This window comes from Zalophus californianus, chromosome 7 (genome assembly GCF_009762305.2).
Source record: "Zalophus californianus isolate mZalCal1 chromosome 7, mZalCal1.pri.v2, whole genome shotgun sequence".
In the NCBI taxonomy this organism is placed as follows: Eukaryota; Metazoa; Chordata; class Mammalia; order Carnivora; family Otariidae; genus Zalophus; species Zalophus californianus.
The window spans coordinates 146984984-147004572 of record NC_045601.1 but is presented as its reverse complement, the minus strand read 5'-3'; the positions used below and the strand labels follow the sequence as shown (position 1 = coordinate 147004572).

At 54.3% G+C, this 19589-nt stretch overlaps 2 protein-coding genes across 4 annotated transcripts; one reads left to right on the top strand and one right to left on the bottom strand.

The window, feature by feature from the left end:
* Positions 1-3419: 3419 nt before the first annotated feature.
* Positions 3420-13194, top strand: MOG (myelin oligodendrocyte glycoprotein). Of its 3 annotated transcripts, XM_027603347.2 has the most exons (8): positions 3420-3655; positions 4199-4546; positions 8922-9035; positions 10221-10241; positions 10554-10574; positions 11826-11942; positions 12148-12168; positions 12483-13193. In XM_027603347.2, the coding sequence occupies exons 1-8, from the start codon at positions 3574-3576 to the stop codon at positions 12494-12496; spliced, it is 738 nt and encodes a 245-aa protein (XP_027459148.2). In that variant the 5' UTR covers positions 3420-3573; the 3' UTR covers positions 12497-13193. The 3 variants fall into 3 exon arrangements, 2 of the variants coding, with proteins under 2 accessions (XP_027459148.2, XP_027459147.2); XR_003521639.2 differs by lacking the exon at positions 12483-13193 and having other exon boundaries at positions 11027-11942; positions 12148-12172; XM_027603346.2 differs by lacking the exon at positions 11826-11942 and having other exon boundaries at positions 12483-13194.
* Positions 13195-13306: 112 nt separating this feature from the next.
* ZFP57 (ZFP57 zinc finger protein) lies at positions 13307-18436 on the bottom strand. The gene is made up of 6 exons (XM_027603351.1): positions 18380-18436; positions 17303-17388; positions 16258-16664; positions 15766-15892; positions 15219-15305; positions 13307-14565 (listed from the first exon to the last, which is right to left on the bottom strand). The coding sequence occupies exons 3-6, from the start codon at positions 16474-16476 to the stop codon at positions 13340-13342; spliced, it is 1659 nt and encodes a 552-aa protein (XP_027459152.1). The 5' UTR covers positions 16477-16664; positions 17303-17388; positions 18380-18436; the 3' UTR covers positions 13307-13339.
* Between the last annotated feature and the right edge of the window lie 1153 nt (positions 18437-19589).

Here is a 19589-nt window from a genome sequence, read left to right as displayed (position 1 = left end):
AGGATTCAGAGAAATATGTCAGCTCCGGGTGGCTGGGAGGGAGGTTTTCAAGGAACATTATTTTATACCTTTTAGATTTTGAAACAAAAGCATATGAATGATGAAATAAACAAGAATTAAGTTGGGGCGACTGGGTGGCTCAGTTGTTAAGCGTCTGCCTTCGGCTCAGGTCATGGTCCCAGGGTCCTGGGATGGAGCCCCGCATCGGGCTCCCTGCTCGGCGAGGAGCCTGCTTCTCCCTCTCCCAGCTTATGTTCCCTCTCTGGCTATCTTTCTCTCCGTCAAATAAATAAATAAAATCTTTTTTTAAAAAAAGAATTAATTTTTGGAAGCGGAAGAGAGCTAAATTATGTGTTCCTGTGGAATGACGCCTTGTTAAGTGAACACAAGAAGCAGAACATTGGGTCTGTCGTCCTTTGTGTAAGACACGTATTGAACACCGTGTCTGGGAGAGCTTACACAGCACTCTCCCTGCATTACCACCTGAGTAAGCTACCTCTTCCGGAGTGGTTCCACAGTTGTTGCGTACGGTATGCCATTCTGCCGGCATGACCGTGTCCCCAGGCTGCGATCACACATGGTGAGAAGAGCAGATAAAATGGAACTCACTGAGGAGAGAAATACACACAAGAACAACCCAGGGATGCCAATGAAATCACGGAACATATGCTGCACAAAGTCAGTTAAAGTAACACTTAAGCACTGAGGGAAATGCCCAGCTCTGATCAAGGCAGGACAGCTCACCACATCTACTCCTGTACCTCATCTCCACACCCAGCAAAACCCTGACACTCCTACACCCGGATTTCGGTAAGTGGTGACGCTACTGGATTCTTTTTCTTGGCGGCCCCCTCCTCTTGTTCACATCACCTTTGCACAGAGATCCCGTCATCCTTGGGACAGCTCCCCCAGCTCCAGGGTCCACCCGCTTTCCAGAGACCTGAGGCGGAAGAGGACCTGAAGGTGAGTCCGAGGAGGGGACTACACTGGTCAAGTGCCAGTGTCTGGGGAGAGAAAACCTGGCTCAGATTCCACCCTGCCACTCCGCGGTGGTGTGACCTGGAGTACGTTACTTAATTCTTGTGCTTCGGTTTCCTCATCTGTAAAATAAGAATGGTAATACTTTAACATTTGTTTTATTGTTGTAAGGATTAAATGAATTAATACAAGCAAATCGCTTAGGACAGCGCCATAGGGAAGCATTTAGTAAGGTGTTTCTTTGGTGTTTGTTCGTTAGTTTTCAGAGACGCTGCGATTTCTCCAGAATGGCTTTGATTGGCTAACATTTTTGAAGATTTTATTTATTTATTCAGCAGAGAGAGAGAGAGCGTGCGCAAGCAGGGGGAGCAGCAGAGGGAGAGGAAGAAGCAGACTCTCTGCTGAGCAGGGAGCCCGATGCTGGACTCGATTCCAGGACCCGGGGATCATGGCCTGAGCCGAAGGCAACCCCTTAACCGACTGAGCCTCCCAGGTGCCCCTGATTGGCCAGCTCTTGACTGTCTGCTCTCCCAGCCCTGCACCCCACCTGATCTCCCATCCAGCTTTGGCAACCACACGGTGCCGGATGATTTCAAGCCCCGCCCAGGCAAGTATCTTGTGCATAACTCTCCCCGCTGCATGTGCATCATGGAGGAAGAACATTGCAGGATATTTCAGGTTCTGGAAGGAAAGACTCCCCCCTGGGGAGACAGTCAGGCAAGCACAGAGCCTGCCCCCCCACCTGATTGACCCTTCCCGACCCGGACGACCCTCACAGCTCCAGGCCAGCCTGCATGTGCCCAACTCCAGCTGCCTTTGCAGGAAGGAAGAACGAGACACTCCAGGCTCAGCTGACCAGTCTGTTCTCCAGCTCCTTGGGCTCATCTCGGACAAAAGCAGAAATTGTACACCCCAGTCGAGGTCCTAGCCCTTAAACAGTGCTGCCCAATGTAACTTTTTGTGATGATGAAAATGGTCTACATCGGTGTCATCCTGTGTGTTAACCACTAGCTGCATGTGCTGCTGAGCACTTGAAACACGGCTGGTGAATCAAGGAACTGAACTTTAAATTTTACTTAATTTTAATTTGAATAACCACTGTGGCTAGTGATTACTGTGTTGGACAACCTGGCTTTAAACTCTCCTTCCTGACCCCCCTTTTTTTTTATTTGTGAGACAGCCTTGCTTTAAGATTGGCAGATATATTTTTTCAAATTTGGTGATCGATGTGAAAATGTTGGGGTTCAAGAGCAAACAGCCAGAAAGAATTCTTGAGATGTCCTTGGTGCAAAAGGGTGATTTTATTAAAGCAGGGGACAGGACCCGTGGGCAGAAGGAGCTGAGCTGGGGTCATGAGAAGGGGCCCATTACATACTCTCAAGTTGGGAGGGCGTTAGGGGGGAGTGTAAGTCTCTAAGGAATTTGGGAGAAAGGTTTCCAGGACCTTGAGGGGGGTAGCTGTTGTTGGGAAAAGGTCATTTATTACCATCTAATAAAACCTGAGTCGTGAGACCCTTCAGATGTATACCAGGGGTCATCTGCTTGGGGGATGATGGCCAACATGTATATTGGGGGGTTAGAGATAAAGGAAATTTCCAACCCAATTTTTATGTGTTAGGGTAGACCTACAGGATCCCGGGGTGGGATGGTGTTAAGCTATGGCTTTGCCTTTTGCCCTCAGCAGGGTATTAACATCCAGGCAGCTGAGCTCCCAGAAGAAGGTCTCTCTGCCTGGTTCAAGGACTTGTCAGTGGGCTGTAGGTAGTAAGAAAGTTTAACTTTTTTTCCCTTTGCCTTTGTTCTCCCCATCGGTGATGCTACTGGTCTTACTCTTCAGGGATCTGCTGAGTCTGAGGGCAGGGAAAAGGTCCTATTTCCATTCCAGGTCTCACTTGTCCCTGTGACAGTGAGGAAGTCAGAGCCTGACGCCAAGGCTGGGAGAAGCACCCTGACGGCCGTGCTGCCCACCGGCCACTGACCTCCATGAACCTCCCTCCTCCATGTTGGCCTCTCTGAGCACAAGCGGTGCTTAGCTCCTGCCTTTTTCCCAAACGTATTCTCTGGCAAGGGGAAGCTGACGACGCCCAAGCGATCCAGCACGTGTCTGAACATAAGGAAGGGAGTCTGGCCGTGCACCAGAGAGGGAAGTGCGAGGTCTGGGAGAATGCCTGCCTTCCCTTTTCTAAAACCCACAGTAACTGCCCCCCTTGGCGGACAGCGGGAAGAGAGGGGTCGAAGGAACCTCACAGACCACACGACAGCCTTTCCCGAGGCCCGGGGAGTGCTCACCCCCAGAAGCCCCAGGAATGCTGGGCTGCCCGGAGCGGCTGGCGGGGGCAGGCAGTACCAGGCAGCCTCCGCTCCGCAGCTCTGAGGGGGTGGGGATGGCAAACCCTGGTCGTCCCCTGGGTCAGTAGCCCTTTTGTGTAAGTGCCTGGCAGGGATGACCCGGCCGTTCTCGGGAGCACAGCCTGCAGGAGGCTGCCCTCCCAGATCCTCCCCTCGGGCTTTGTCAGAGGTAAGGCACATGCAGCCCTCGGCCCCCGCTTGGCCTGACGCTGCTGCAGGGCTGCTCTGTCCCCAGTCGCAGTGGAGATGGCTAGTTTATTGAGGCCCTCTTGGCCCAGCTGCCTTCCCTCCCTCCTCCTCCTCCTCCAGCTGCCTTGCAGCTCTGCAGGTAAGAGTTATCTTTATTTCCGCCCTGGGGAGACCCTGACGACAGAAAGGCCAGTTTCCCTGGGTTCACCTGCTTCAGTTCATCCTCAGCTTGTCTTGCATGTTATCTGTCCAAAACATGGGTGTGCTCAAAGGGCTCCCCTCCTCAGAACAGGGTGTGAACAAGGGCCAAAGCAAACCCACCAGGGGAAAGTAGGGAGCAGCTTGGTTGGGTTCAGACAGGGGGCCCCCATCCCAAGAATTAAACTGCAAGATGCCAGACCACATCCCACGATGGGACCTAAAGGCTGGGCTGCGGAGTCAGAGATGGATACAGAAGGCAGAAGGGCGAGCAGCCCTGCTGAGTGACCACATGCTAGAACATTCCTCCCATCCAGGACACTCACGGCGCCTCTACAACTGGGGATCTCTCTTCTCTGGTTCCAGAACTCCATGTAAAAATCAGTGTCTTCTTTCCTTCACTGTTAGGAAGCAGCCCTTCCTGGGACATGCTTGTGTGTCGAGGTCCTGTGACTCGCTTTCTTTTCTTTGGTGTCTTGGACAGGACAGTTCAGAGTCATAGGACCAGCCCACCCCATCCGGGCGCTGGTGGGGGATGAAGCAGAACTGCCGTGTCGCATCTATCCTGGGAAGAATGCCACAGGCATGGAGGTGGGCTGGTACCGGCCCCCCTTCTCCAGGGTGGTCCATCTCTACCGAAATGGCAAGGACCAAGACGCAGAGCAGGCGCCCGAATATCGGGGGCGGACCGAGCTGCTGAAAGAAACCATGGGCGAGGGGAAGGTGACCCTCAGGATCCGGAATGTGAGGTTCTCAGATGAAGGAGGTTTCACCTGCTTCTTCCGGGATCATTCCTACCAGGAGGAGGCGGCAATGGAACTGAGAGTGGAAGGTGAGTATCTGCAGGGGCAAGACCTCCCTGTAGGACTTTCATCACTCCCTCCTTGGAGATGCGACCCTGCAGCCCAAACATCCCACTCCTGTGTCCGGCTGTCCGGGTGGGGAAGAAGCTGGATCAAAGCCAGAGCCAGGAGCAGGGAAATGATGGAATCCGCACTGTTGCCCAGACCCTGACAGGTTGTCTTAGGGCTGTGCCCCACAGCTGGGGGGCACTGCTTGAGGGGCTGTTGGACGCAGGGAGCAAGCACGGGACTTCATGTTCCTGGATGCAGGTGTACATGCAGAGCTACCGCAGTAAAATATGAAAGGGTCCCATAAGACAGTTCAGTGACTGTGGTCCACTTTGGGGGAGGACGGGGAGTGATCCAGGCAGAGGAGACACCGGAATTATCCATAGGGCCCTGTGTATGTGTTAATAGAAAAGAGCTGATAATAAGTACATTTGTGAGTACATACAGAGAAATCATAAACGAAAAAAAATTTTAATAAAATAAAGAAAAACCAAAGTAAAAAAGCTGAGAAATAGAAGCAGCACAACCCCAAATAATCCATTTCTGATTGCTCTTTGCCACTAGAAGGGGATGTGAATAACCTGAAGGCTAATTCCAGTGTCAACGTGGACTTTCTTCCTTCCACGTTTGGCTTTGGAATGTCCCCTCATTTGTCACAAACAAAGGCACGATTCCTAAGGAGTCAAAATGACCAAATCCCACTACAGTGGATTCCTCAGTGGATGTGTTTGTGGTGTTTTATTAGTCAAGGAACATCACTGAAAAATGCATTCCTGGCAAACGTGGTCCAAGTAAATACACAAATGGAGCAAATGTGTGAAAGAAAGATGCCACCTTCCGAATTCCCCCTTTTGGTGCCTTTTGTATGATGGGGATTTTGGCATTTGGTTTTTGGTCCTCTCACAGGCTGGTTAAGATGTGTGAAGGGTGGGAGAGGGAGCCTTACCGTTGCCTGCTGTCGGCTGAAGGACAGTGTCTCAGGGCCCTTTCCCTCCTCCGCACCTGCTCGTCAGACAATCCATCGCTTCTGTGTGTCGCGGCCAGAAGATGGCATTGTGTGCGTGATAACAAAGCCCTGTTTCTGGTGGAGGGTGTCCGGGATATGAAAATGGCTTTGTGTGCCACAGACTGTTGTGCACACAGCTGGTCCTACTGGGGGGTTGTACCTGCAGGGACGTGTGATCCTGAGGACCACCGGTGTGCAGCTTTTCCGCCTTCCTGTGCCATGTCAGCCTCCCCCCAGCACAGCCCCCACCCCCAAAGACAAGAACGAAGTGAGGGAGGAAGGAAGGAAGAGAAAGAAAGAAAGAGAGAGGGAGAGGGAGAGGGGGGGAGAGAGAAGAGAGAGAGAGGGAGAGAGAAAGAAAAAAAAAAGAAAGAAGAGAAAGAAAGAAAGAGAAAGAAAGGAAGAAAGAGAAAGAAGAAAGAGAAAGAAAGAAGGAGAGAAAGAAAGAAGAAAGAAAGAAAGAAAAAGAAAGAAAGAAAGAAAAAGAAAGAAGAAAGAAAGAAAAAGAAAGAAAGAAAGAAAGAAAGAAAGAAAGAAAGAAAGAAAGAAAGAAGAAAGAAAGAAAGAAAGAAAGGGAAAGAAAAAAGAAAAGAAAGAAAAGAAAGAAAAGAAACTGCCTCAGGGGACGATGTTTTTCTTTGGGTAGATTTTCAACATTCCTACCCCTTTCCTCCCATCTCAGAGTCTGCATGCCTGAGTCTAAAAAAAAGTGTTTTACAAGTAAACAGGGACCGCCCACCTCGCCTGGGGAGCAGGAATCTCAGCCGAATCGAGGACTGAAATGCAGTGACTGTGTTATAGCAGATAAATACCTCCCCTTCTTCTCTGAAGAGTCTTTTATCTTTCTTTCCAACTTTATTTTTTTCTTGCATTTTTGTGATTTTACTACCTGTTGTCTCTAATCCTTTCTTTAAACACTTCATTATGAAACTTAAAACCATCACAGAAGCAGAGAGACTATGACAATGAGCCTCCAGGGACCCACCACCTCCAGGGACCCACCACCTTTCTGCAGCAATCACCCAGGCGGACGGACAAACGACTGATGGACAGCCTGCTTCACCTGACCCGTCACCTGACCCGCTCATCTCCACCCACCCCCACCGAATTACTGGGGCAAATCCTAGGTCCTATTATCATTCCCTCGCTAAATGCGCAAGAATGTGTCACTCAGGGGCACCTGGCTGGCTCAGTCCGTGGAGCACGTGACTGTTGATCTCAAGGTCATGACTTCCAGCCCCCCACTGGGGGTCGAGTTTGCTTGGAAAACAAAGAAGAATGTATCGCTCACAATGTAAGAACTCTTAAAAAAAAAACCCAAACATAACCACAATACTGTTATCCTATCTTTTAAAATTAACAAAAATGCCTTAATGTCCTCAATATCCTCTCTGTGTTCAAATCCCCCTGATTGTTTCACGAATGTATTTTTACAGTTGTTTAGTCTGAGTCAAATCTACGCAAGATCCACACCTTGGTGTTTGCCCTGTGGAGTTTCCCGTGGCCTAGACTTTGCTGATTTCATTCCCATTCTGTTCAGCACGGTGCCCCATACTTGTATTTCTTGTAAACGGAGAGAGAAGTACACAATCAGATTCAGGTTTAATTTATTTTTCCAAGCATTCATAGGTGATGCTGTATACTCCTGTTCCATGAGAAGGCCCCTAATGGCTCCTTCTTTTCTGTTTTTTGTGATTCTAGTACTTTGTGAAGGTATAAAAGTGTGCAAAAAATGGAAGTCTATACCTGCTAAATCACATTGCTGCAGGGAACTTTTTTTTTTTAAGATTTTATTTATTTATTTGTCAGAGAGAGAGAGCACACGCAGAGGGAGAAGCAAGCTCCCTACTAAGCGGGGAGCCTGATGCGGGACTCAATCCCTGGACCCCGGGATCATGACCTGAGCGGAAGGCAGACGCTTCACCAACTGAGCCCCCCCAGGCCTCCCAACTGCAGGGAATTTCTGATAAGAACTTGGAAAGTAGAATTGGCTACATTTTCTTCTGGGGAATATAATAGACAGGATCCTTAATCTGCAGCTTGAAGGACTTTGTTTGTACCTAAGAAACCCTCCCGGACCAGTTGCTTGCTGTCAGTTAGTCCCTGCCCTTGATGGCCGTTGTCATCTCTAGCCCCACGAGAGGAGAGAACAAGGGCCGAGTCCAGCCGGGCACACTGAGGTTAGACAGGCAGAGCTCTGGGGCGCTGACGAACAAGGTTCTAGAATGGCAAGTTCTAGGTGGGAGCCAGAGCCGAAGGCCACCCCCATCGGTGGTGCACTCCACACCCCCTCAGTCATCAAAACCTATGTTCCCCACTGTCTCAGAACCTCCACAAGAGGGGTTCTTAACTGGACTGGTGAAGTCGACGGATCCCTCTGCTCTCTTTTTTTTAAAGTAAATTCTGTGCCCAGTGTGGGGCTCGAACTCACAACCCCAAGATCGAGAGTCGCGTGCTCTACTGATGGAGCCAGCCGCGCCTCCCCCGCCCTTTTTTTTTTTTACCCTTCCCAGATGGATGTTTTATTTTTTATTTTATTTTTTTTAAAGATTTTATTTATTTATTTATTTGAGAGAGAGAATGAGATAGAGAAAGAGAGAGAGCATGAGAGGGGGGAGGGTCCGAGGGAGAAGCAGGCTTCCCACTGAGCAGGGAGCCCATATGGAGGCTCCATCCCAGGACCCTGGGATCATGACCTGAGCCGAAGGCAGTCGCTTAACCGACTGAGCCCCCCAGGCTCCGCAGATGGTTGTTTTAAATGCATTAAATAAAACACATTTTACTGAAACACAGCTATCAAGATGTTACAAGATATGGAGTGGCCCTGATATTTAGTGATGAACGTAAGTGATATTTTGAGGGTTTTGTGACAACTCTAATGCGATATGAAAATTTCTGTGGTTTTACTGATGACGAAGTCACGGTTCTGCTCATGGTACTGTTGCCCACAGACGTGCTAATGGAAAGAAATGCTAAATTTCAGTTCAAAGATTACTAAAAATAACTGCATGGTTTCCCCTCTAACTCCACAGACCTGCCGCCCTAACCCCATCCCGTCCTTGTTCAGGCTCAGGCCGTGCTGTGCTCTCCTCGCGACCGTGGGCTGTGCACTGGCCTCCCTCGTCCAGTCTCGTCACCCTCCCCGTGCAGCCCTTCCCCGTGCCCCGGGAGCAGCAGATCTAAGTCTCTTGGCTGGTTCCCAAAGCTCTGGAAGACGGGCCTCACACGGAGCCTGGAAACCCGCGAGCCCTTCCCAGAAACAGACCCACTTTTCCTTCAAGCTGTGCCCTCTTCCAGTCGGTGCAGCCCCAGGCCCCGCGCGGAGAGATCCGACCCGCTCTGCCTTTCAGACCCCTTCTACTGGATCAGCCCCGGAGTGCTGGTTCTCATCGCGGCCCTCCCTGTGCTGCTTCTGCAGATCACCGTTGGCCTCGTCTACCTCTGCCTGCAGCACAGACTGAGAGGTACAGGCTGCTGGGCCCCTTCCCTGAAATACCCTGGCCTCTGGGAGCTTGTTGCCTAATGTTTAATTTTGAGTGACTTCTGGGTTCAAAACTGCAGAATGACAATCTGACGTCTTACCAAATGCTTCCATTTCTGTAACGGCTGCTTGCATTTCCCTGTGAGGTAGGGCCGACCTCCAACAGCCCCATTTTACAGAGGAGGCACCCGAGGCCTGGGGTGGTTCAGCAGTTATGGGAGCGACACACTGTCAGTGGCAGGGCATGGGCCTGACCCCCGTGGTCTCTGGACCACACCTGGCAGCTTCGTGCCGAGGGAGAGTGAGCCTCCGAGTCCGACAGGTCGACGCCTACTGGAGGTTTAAAATAACGACCCTGAGCAAAAGTCCCCACCGCATCGTCAGCGTTGGAAACCTGTTTCCTTCTTGTTTTCCGCTCAACACGGAGGACCCGGCCTTAGCTATCAGTGAAACTCCTCTTCTGTGCCCAGAGCATCCACCCTGCGCCTTCTCCCTGAGCCAGATCTCACGGGCCCTGGGATTCTTCTCCCCCCGCCGGGTCCTGAGAGCATAAAGCTGCAGGGAGGGCTGGGGTGTGCGAGGCCGTAAGGGTGGGTCCTCTCTCTTCCCTTGAACTCATCCCGGGTACTTGGTGCCCTTCTCCCCCCACGTGAAAAAGGCTGTCAGTTCCCACGGCCGAGCAGAAGGGACGTGTGATGGTGTCTGGCCGCCCAGGTTTGAATCCAGCGTAGGGCTGATGGACCTTGTCTTGCGGGCGGACCTGCCTCCCTCCCGTCTGGGAAGGGATATTGTGATGCAGCGTCTACTTGGGAGCCTGTCTCCTTCCGCATTCGGACGTTAGTGGCTTTAGATTTTCAAAGTGACAGCCCAGCGGGGGGCGGGGGGGGGTCGACGACAAAGACCTGCGAGCCCAAGGCGAAGAGCCGCTACGGGAGGTGAGGACACCCGAGGCTGTTTGGGGCCGTTGCTGTCCCCGCACTGGACTCCAGTATTTCATGCCGCCCCCGGCCGGGGAGAGAGCTGCGAACCCGGGCTCTCCCATCCACCTCCTGCGGGCAGTCCTGGGCGGCAGAGAAGCCGCCTGCGCCGAGGCCCCGGCGCGGGGTGTGGGAAGGGCCCCACCTCAGGCCAGGGCTGGAACTCACAGTGTTGCCTTTTTCTGTTTTAGGAAAACTTCGAGCAGAGATAGGTGAGTTTTCGTCACCCTCCCTCTGTCCCTCGGCATCCCTGCCGTGGTCATTTTCTTGGACCATCTCCGCCTCTGTCCCGCACCCTGTGCTTGCTTCAGACAGGACCTCACTAGTATTTCAGACCCCAGCAGCCACGCATGGATTGTAGCGAGACTCCTTTCTCTGCCACCAGCCGGGGCAGAGTGAGCAGTTCCCTTTCCTCCGCAGTGTCACTCCCTAGAGTTTTAAGTGATTCAATCACAGAGGCTCCGGGGGGGAAGGGAAACCCTCCGAGTGCCCCACTGAGTCCCTTCCTGTGTGTTCCCTTTCAGAGAACCTGCACCGGACGTTTGGTAAGTGCCAGGACCTGGTCCTCCCTGGTCAGCGTGGTGTCTGCAGGACCCGGTCACCAGGGGAGTAAACCCTTGCTCGGGGCTGGTCTCCTGCTTCTTCCTTTCCCTTGAAGAAGTCACGGGTGAGATGACGGTAGCAAGTACCCTGTGCCACTGCTCCGTGCCGGGCGCTGTACCAGCAGCCCCACGGGCTAACTCCTGCTGTAGCAAGCACAAGGTTTCCCTGTACAGACGTTAACGGAGGGGAGGTACACAGAGCATCCCATGCACGCCTGGTGTCTAGTTGGGGACGTGAAATGAATTGACTGGAGAACTAAGTCCTGACGCGTCAAGAGCACAGAACAAGTGACTCTACAGGACTGATCAGGGAAGGCTTCCTGGAGGAGACACCAGGCCCCTTTACAACGTTGGCCCTTCAACACTACACTCCCTGTCGTTTTTGTTCGCTGCAGATTCCCCCGTGCCTAAGGACCATGCCTGCAACAGAGGGCCGCCCACATCCTTGTGGGATGGATGTTGCACAAAGTATAAAATGCCTTAAGGCAGAGCACAGAGGGTCCCTTCCCGAACGAGGAGCACTCCCTCCGAGTGTCTAGGACACCACATCAGCATGCAGACCATGCACACACAGTCTCTGCAACCCAAGAAGGGAGGAACACGGTCTTGGTTTTGTAGGATTCAAGTAGCAAAGGTGTTACCTCTTTCTGTACCATGAGTCTCCTCGACATTCTGGTGAAGCCTAATGGACCCTTTCCCAGAATAAGGTTTTTAAAACAGTCACAGAAAACGTTAACAGGTACGATTGCAGAGAAAACCATTGAGTTGAAATACAGGTATCAAAATATAAACCCATTTGTAATATAGTAACAAATGTTTCTTTAAATAACAAAAACACACTAACAATGTAGCAGCAGGTCCAATAACTTTGTCAAACTATTGACAAGCATTTTGAGATTTCAGCAATAACTCCAGTGGGAATGAAAGTATCTGTGGTTTCTTTGGTGATAAAGTCACAGGACTGCTGATGACTGGTTTGTGGCCTCCATTTTTAATGGAAGAAATGCTAAATTCAGTTAAAGGTTGGTGAAAATAAGGATGCAGGGCCTTTCTCATCTGAGTTCAACAGCTCCCTGAACTCTGCACAAGAGCCTGGTGTTCTTGGACCACAGGTTAGGCTCAACAATACATGGAGAAGGGCGGGAGGGGTGGGGGACACCGGCTAATCCTGTTTGCTCTGTGGCCACGGCTCAGACCCCCACTTCCTGAGGGTGCCCTGTTGGAAGATAACCCTGTTTGTGCTGGTGCCGGTGCTCGGACCCCTGCTCGCCTTGGTCATCTGCTATGAATGGCTGCATGGAAGGCTTGCAGGTGCAGTGGGGGCGGCAGGCAGGGCCTCTCGGTGGGGGGCCGAGATCCAGAGCACCAAGGCGGCCTTCCTCCTCCATCCCCAAGGCCAACTCCGGGGAGGGGAACCGCTCGCTGAGCTTCCTGGGGCTGGGGGAGGGAAGGGGGGCATGCCTGGGGAGGGGACCAGTCATCTTCCACCAGTCACGGCTTGCTTTCTTCTTTCCAGGGCAATTTCTTGAAGAGCTAAGTAAGTTTTCTTCTCCCTAGGAAGGCAGGAAGAGGGGGGGCAGGGGAGAGACCAGAAGCCCTGGGGGGTGGGGGCGGGGACGGGGCTGCAGCTGTCCAGCTGGAGAGAGCCTGGCCCCGGAGGCAGAGGGCACTCCAACGTGCTCTGCTGGGGTCCCTTCCCGACCCTCCGGCAGCTGCCCTGGGCCTCACCTCCAACACCAGCTGCTGAGGCAGGTGCAGCAGAGGCAAGGGGACCCCCGGTGGGCCTTTCCTCTCCCTGGATTAATGGCTTGGTACTGACAGATTTTTCAGGTTATTTTCTCCTCCCTCTAGGAAACCCCTTCTGAGTGATGCTGCATCTTGGCAAAGGTGGAGGACAGCCTGGTTGGTCCAAGCACTGACCCTCAGGGTGTGGCATCCCCCGCGGTGTGCCCTCACTGGCCTCCTCACCACCAGGACATCCAATCTGCATTTCCAGGAATGCTCTGGATTCCAAATGGGACCGAGTCCTCTTCGTCATCTACCTTTCCTTTTCCCCGTTTGGCTACCCACATCTGTCCTCTCTCCTCGCTCCATCTGGAAGCCGCCTCTGGCCGTGGCCAGGCAGGTGTCCCTCTCTCTGACGAGACACCTGTGCTGGACAGTGACAGAGGCAGGACTGAGACCAGCAGCCTCCCTGTTGTGAATTCGTTTCTTCGATGCAGTCCATCCTGGGGGGCAGAGCGGAGAGGCGGGGAGCGTTGAAGGGAAGGAGCAGGGGGAGTGCGAACCCTTGGCCCTGAGTGAGCTGCAGGTGAGGCCACGGGCTGGAGCGCCATCTGGCCCTGCGGAGCGGCGAGGGCAGCGGAGCGTGCGTCACACTGGCCTCCCCCTCCTGCACGGATGGGTCCCCCAGAGCCCTTCCCTCCTCTCGTGTTGTCCCCTACCAGAGCAGCCACTGATTTCCTCAACAATTACTACTTGATGGTCTACCAGACACAAAGAAACAAGGCAGGTGCTAATTAATAACAATACGAGTTTCCGTGTGCCACCTCTCATGCCTGTCCTTTCGGCGTTTCCCTCACCACCCCTCCCCTCTCTTCCCCGAGCCTGCAGGTCCATCCGGTCCCCCGAGCCTGCAGGCCAGGCTGTAGGAAAAGCAAGCCGAAGAAGACCTCAGTCAGAAAGGCCGCTCTTTGTGTATTGTGGCCTCATTTGCTCTCCCCCTTCCGGTGCCTTCTCCCCGCCCTCCCTGCCCTCTCCTGGGAGCCTGGATCCTGGGGCAGATCCATGTCCTTCCCTGACAAAGGGGGGGCATGGTGAAAGAAGCCGAGCCATTGGCCCAGGATGGCCCAGCACGCCTGCAGGTTGCCCAGACACAGGTCCTTGCTTTTGGAGCCCCCCCAGTGACCCATGAGGCCATCCTTGTCCCCAAAGCAGACATCACACACGGGGCAACGGTAGATCTTCTGCCTCCAGTGCATCTGCTGGTGTTTGGCCAGCCCCGACAATGAACTAAAGGACTTGCCACAGCGGAAGCAGCCGCTGGGCTGCTCCAAGAGGTGGGCCTTCTGATGGCTAGAGAGACAGGCTTTCTTGCTGAAGGTCAAAGGGCAATGGGGGCAAGAGAAGACCTTGAGTCTTGAGGGCTTTGCTGGGGGACAGTGGGGCCTGGTGTCCAGGGAGGGGGCTCTCGTGTTGGGTGTCTGTGTCCTGGTCCCAGGCCCCGGGGCTGCACTGGCTGATGCCCACCGTCTCACAGTGACCACCTGCTTCCTGTCGATAGGTGGCTGGCCCTCAGCCACAGGACCCTTGGCTCCAGTGGTGGGTTCCCGGGTCCTGGCCACCAGGGCGTGGGTCACAGCCACCAGCTCCTGGCTGGACCGCTGGCTCCTGTCAGTGCGCTCCCGAGATCCAGTACCTGGAATCCTCCCGATGTGCTTCTGGCCTCTGGCCACCAGCTCCTGGTTTTGGTGTGTCTTCTGGTGGCGTCTGAGCTCGGACCGGTCCCGGAAGCCCTTCCCACAGCAGGGGCAGGAATGGGGCCGGTAACCCAGATGGACACGGCGGTGACGGCTCAGCCCCGACGCGTCACAGTAGGTCTTGTCACAGAGCGGGCAGCAGAAAGGCCTCTCCCCGAGATGTGTGCGCCTGTGGTAGCTGAGGTCCCTGGGGTTTCGGAAGCACTTCCCACACTGGCCGCAGCTGTTCACCGTGTGGGGACTGTGTACAAACTGGTGACTGTGCAGGTTGGAGCGCTTGCTGAAACTCCGTCCACACAGGTAGCACAGGAAGGGTGGCCCGGCCTGGGATGCGGGCAGCGCGGCGGCCCTGTGCGTGGCCCCCGCGGCAGCAGAGGCTGGGCCTGCCCCTCCACAGGCAAGGGACCCCTTGTGGTCTCGCAGCCTCCCAGCCTGAAGTGCCTTCGTCCTGCCGCCTGCCGGGGAGGAAGAGGGACACAGGACTGCCCACGAGAACCCAGCGCCAGCTCCCCCTCAGGCCCCGGCCCCCCGGCTCCCTCAGGCGCCCACTGGACACGCTCTCTCTCACTCTTGGACCTCACAGGCTACAGGCAGAATGCACCTCTGGGTTTCCAAATTAAAAGTGAATCAACACTTAAAGTGGAATCTTTCAACAAGAGCGGAGGTCAGAACTTTAGCCTATACCCACATTTCTCGAACTCCATTTCCTCTCATTTTCAGTATCTCACGCTGCCACGACCCCTGCGGGTGACCTCTTAGGTCGTACAAACGCGGACACCCAAGTGAAAGGCGGCGCCGTTAATCATCCAGCTAGAATGGGAAGTGCACACCAGCACCTGTGGTCAGCCCGGCCTGAAATATCTCTCCTTCCTCTCTACCTCAGACATGAGTCTCTACCTGGGCTCAGCACAAGCTCCTGCCCCTTCCTGTTCTCCTGGAAGGGATGTAAGCACATGGTCTCGAGCCCTCTTGCAGCTCCAAGTGGGGCCAGGTGAGAAGGATGCAGGCTGGAATCGGACGTGCCCGGCCCTGGTGCTCGGAGGCAGGCTTCCACCCTCCCAGGGCATGGCCTGGGCCCCTGCCTGCTGCCCTCCTCTGCCATGCTTACCTGAAGGGAGGCCTTCTCCATTTGGGGGATGGAGCTGGAGCTCTGCTCTCCACTGTTTTTCCTCCTGTTCAAGCTCGATGATCAGATCTGGGTTAGACAGAAAGATTCTGACTGGGGCTGGGGAGGAGAGAGAGAGTTGAGGTCCAAGGCTTGGCCCCTTCATACCCAGGGAGGACAAGGCTACCTTCTTCTGTACCCTTGGTTTAAGAACTTAATCTGGGACACTTGGGTGCAGGGAGGAGACCCTCCTAACGAAGTTCCTGGCACATAATAGGAGCAATTCCGTAAATACTGGTACATTTGAATAGGTACATTTTCAAATTATCATCATGTTCCAAGATCATCTTTGCCTTCGTGCAGGCTTTCATTTCTTGTCCTTTTACCCTGAGCTTAGTGACCTAGATCTTTCACACCTGGAAGGTATAGAAGGTATAGGGTCAGTAAAGCAAGCTGTGAGCTAATCTACCTACTCAGGGAAGCCAGGTGTCCCAGGGTCCTGGGCGGGGTCCCGGGCAGGGGGCGTGCTGAGGGAACCCTTGCCTCTTACCCACAGACATCAGGTTTCTGAATGTCTCAGACATGACATTTTGGTACAGGACCCTCTGACTGGCGTCTAGACACACCCACTCTTCCTGCGTGAAATTCACGGCCACATCGTCAAAGGTGACTGGCTTCTGGAAAAGCAGGAGACACTCAGGGAGTCATCCAAGCACAAGGTTTAGAAATCCGAGAGAAAAATAAAACCATGGAAGGAGGGGAGAAATAGGAACCGACAGGCACAGAGCCAGCAATGTTAATCGACAGAAAGGGAAGGAAGACAAGGGGGGGCTTGGTGTGCACTGAATAACATAAGAAGGGCCGCCACTCCATGGAGGGCTGCAGGGCGGGGTGGAGGCGGGGGCTGAGAAAGGCCTGGCAGCCCCTGGTCCGGGGGGTTGTTCAGCTTGGAACCGTCTGAAACCCCATCTGACCACGGAAGGGGGACAGACGAAACAGCTCCAGTCTGGGAGCGTCCCGCCCTCCCTCTGGCTCTGCTCACCTCCAGCCATGCCTCCCACCAGCACTCTCTCTCCACGGCTTCCCACCGCACTGCCTCATCCACCTGCAGGAGCAGCTTCTCTTCCGCGGTGTCTGCTTCCGGCTTTGTCCACTCCTGGCCTGGGCCCCAGGACTGACTGGACCCCTTCCTGGGGCTCTGTGTGTCCTGGTCACTGTGCAGACGGAGAGGCTGTGCAGAGGCCTCCCTGAGGTTTGGCATGGCTTCCCGGGACGAATGTACCTGCTCCTCCTGGTTTTGTTCTGCAGTCACACCTCTGGTCCCTCAAAGCCCAGCTACAGGGCTCAGGGACTGGTTACCGGGGCTCTGCTGCCGGTGTGGGGGCTACGAAGACATCTGCCTTCTGTCTGCCCTGCCTCAGCCCCTGGCCAGTGCCCACCTCTCTGAACCTGAGGTCAGAGAGAAACAAAACCCATCACCAGACGGGGAGTGAGCAGCAACAGGTCCCGTATCTGGTCAGGGAACACCGAGAATTATCAAAGCCCAGCTCTGTGTCAGCGCAGCCCCGGAAGGTCATAATTACCAACCGTATTTCAAGGAATCTAAAGTGCAGAGATGCTAAGAAGCTCCGTCCACAGCAGAGTTAGTGTTCAAAGCCTAGACCGTACCACTGAGGACAGGGTGCCCGTGTCTCAAGCACCCTCTCGGGCAACCGTGCAGAATTCTGCACACAGGGTGTGCCCTGGATCTGTCTCAACCCCCCCCTAGTGCAAGTCTCACCCTTCTGACAGCATCTCGCCAGAAAATGGGAAAGCAGACACTCTCTAAGACCCCATCTAGTACCGAAAACTGGGATTCTGTGGGTTTTTCACATGCACTCCTTGTAAGGGAATCATAAAGATCCTCGTAAAGACTAAACAGGTAACAAGCCAGCAGCAAACACTTGGCTCTGGTGAGCCCCACACTGGGGACGCCGGCCGCTCAGGGAGCTCCCGCCCAGCCCCCACCTCCTCCGCGGGCAGCCTCTCACTTCACTTCTCCTTCTTGAGGTGCAATCCCTTAAACAAAGACATAAAAACCCACTGACCTTTTTTTCTTTCACTTTTTCTGCACTGGTGGTGAAACTGAAAATAGCCAGAAGAAGGACATTTGACGATGGAGTGAATTGGATTGCTGAAAGGGAGGCAGATGTGCATGGTGAGGTTCAGCCTCTCTATCCCCCCTCCCTTCCCGTCAGGACTGTGCACAGTCGTCGTACGAGATGCCAGGTGGGGACGGTCCCCTTCCCGGCAGCCCGAGGACCCAGGAGGCTGTACTGTTCCCCCTGGTCCTCCAAACAGCACTGCTGGGGGGCTGGGAAGAGGCCCTGTCCATATCCTCAACCCGACGTCTGGTTTGGGGATTGAGCAAGGCCGTGGGGTCGGAATTGCTGGCAGCTGTGGCTGGCCCCTGACCGTCCCCGAGCACTTTCTACACCCACACCCCTCAGAGGCGAAGGAGGCTGCGGTCCTGGCGACCCGCCCTTCCCGAATGTAAATGCCCTGAGGGAACCTGTCGCCATCTTCCCGTCCTCACACAGCACCCAATCTCTCTGACCCAAAACCACCGTCAGCGCCTTCCCACAGCCATTCTGAGAAGGACCAAAAGCCCCAACACCCCTGCCAGACTTTGTGGGATCCGCCAGCACCTCAGGCTGCAGCTGCTGGAGCCTCGGGCTCTCCAACTGGGGAAGGCCCTCAGGCTCTCGCCCTCCGCCCCTCGGCTCCCACTCAGTCCCTCCCGGACCCTTTCCAGCCAGGCCCAGCCCTGCGATCGGATCCTTTTGTCGCTTCGGGGTGAAGCCTCCCACAGGCAGGAAGGAGACAGAAAACTATTAACTCCCACTGGATGCGGCTGCAGTGCTCCCATCGACCGGCTGAAACTTCCCTTCTGGGATCCCCTCTTTATCAACTCCAGCCAGGGGCCCCCATTATGGCCGGAGAAGTGGGTGCCCCGGGCCACACACCCTTGACACCCAGCTTTTCCCCAGGGCCCAGCGGTTGGGATCCTCTCCGAGATGACGAGCGCAATGCCCCGCCTGCCGCTTCAGGCTCTAGGAGTGCGGGACAAACACCCTGCACTTGCCTCCTTCCCCGCAAGCTCAACACCCAGTGGCCCCACTCACCCACAGTGCACTGAGGACAGGGACTCAGGGCGCCCAGTGCCCACCTGCTCAGCGCCGGTGGCTCCGGGCAGCCGCACTCTCCCGGCCGGGTTCCTCGAGCCCACCGCGTTCCCTGCCCGGGGGCCCAGCTAAGGCTGCGGACCCACCAAGGTCAAGAGTTCACAGCCGAGAAGCCAGGAAGGAAGAGAGCCCCGCCCCCCACCAGCCCGCCCTCCTACCAGTAGCAACCGCGAGTCCTACCTAGCGCCGGGACCTTGCCTTATTTCCAATCTTAATTTGCTCTTGAAAAAAAGAGGATTAACTCTGATTAAAGCTCACAGCCTCCAACTGCCACCACCTAGAGCCAAGACGAGACCCACGGGCCCCCAGAGGAGAGGCGCAGGCACACAGCATCTTAGGAAAATGAAGGCAAAGGGGAGATTGCGCACCTTGACCAAAATGCTGGAGGTAGGGGAGCGCGGGGAGGACCATGGCAGGTAGAGGTCACTTCCTTGGCCACTTACCCTCACCCAGTTCAACCTGGCTCAGTGCTATTATTTTTTAAAAGATTTTATTTATTTATTTGACACAGGGGGCAGGGAGAGACAAGCAGGGGGAGCATCAGTCAGAGGGAGAAGCAGGCTCTCCGCTGAGCAGGGAGCCCAATGCAGGGCTCCACCCCAGGGCCCTGCGATCCTGACCTGAGCGGAAGGCAGACGCTTAACCGACTGAGCCACCCAGGCGCCCAGGCTCAGTGGTATATATATAGGTCTTTAATCAGTCCGATGGGTATCACATTTATTGTTTTCCACTTAATTAGCACTTGATGTGGGAAACAAAGACAAAAGAAAAAAATTAAATTTCCTTGACAAGTCCTTGAAACAGGCAGAGTGACCTTCCTCTGGGAGCTCAGCTGCCTGGATGTGGACACTTTGCTGAGGGCAAAAGGCAACCTTAACCCCAGGGTCCTGTGAGTCTACTTTAATAGACAGAAACTCCTTTGGAAACTTCCTTTATCTCTACCGCCCAAAATGTATGGTAGCAACCATCCCCCAAGCAGATGACCCACTGATACACATCTGAGGGATCGCGTGACTGAGTTCTTACTAAACAGTAATAAATGAACTTTCCTAACAGTAGCTAGCCCCCTCAGGATCCTGGAAACCTTGTTTCCAAAATACCTTGGAGGCCTGTGCTGTCCCTACCCCCTCCCAACTAGAAAGTACATAAG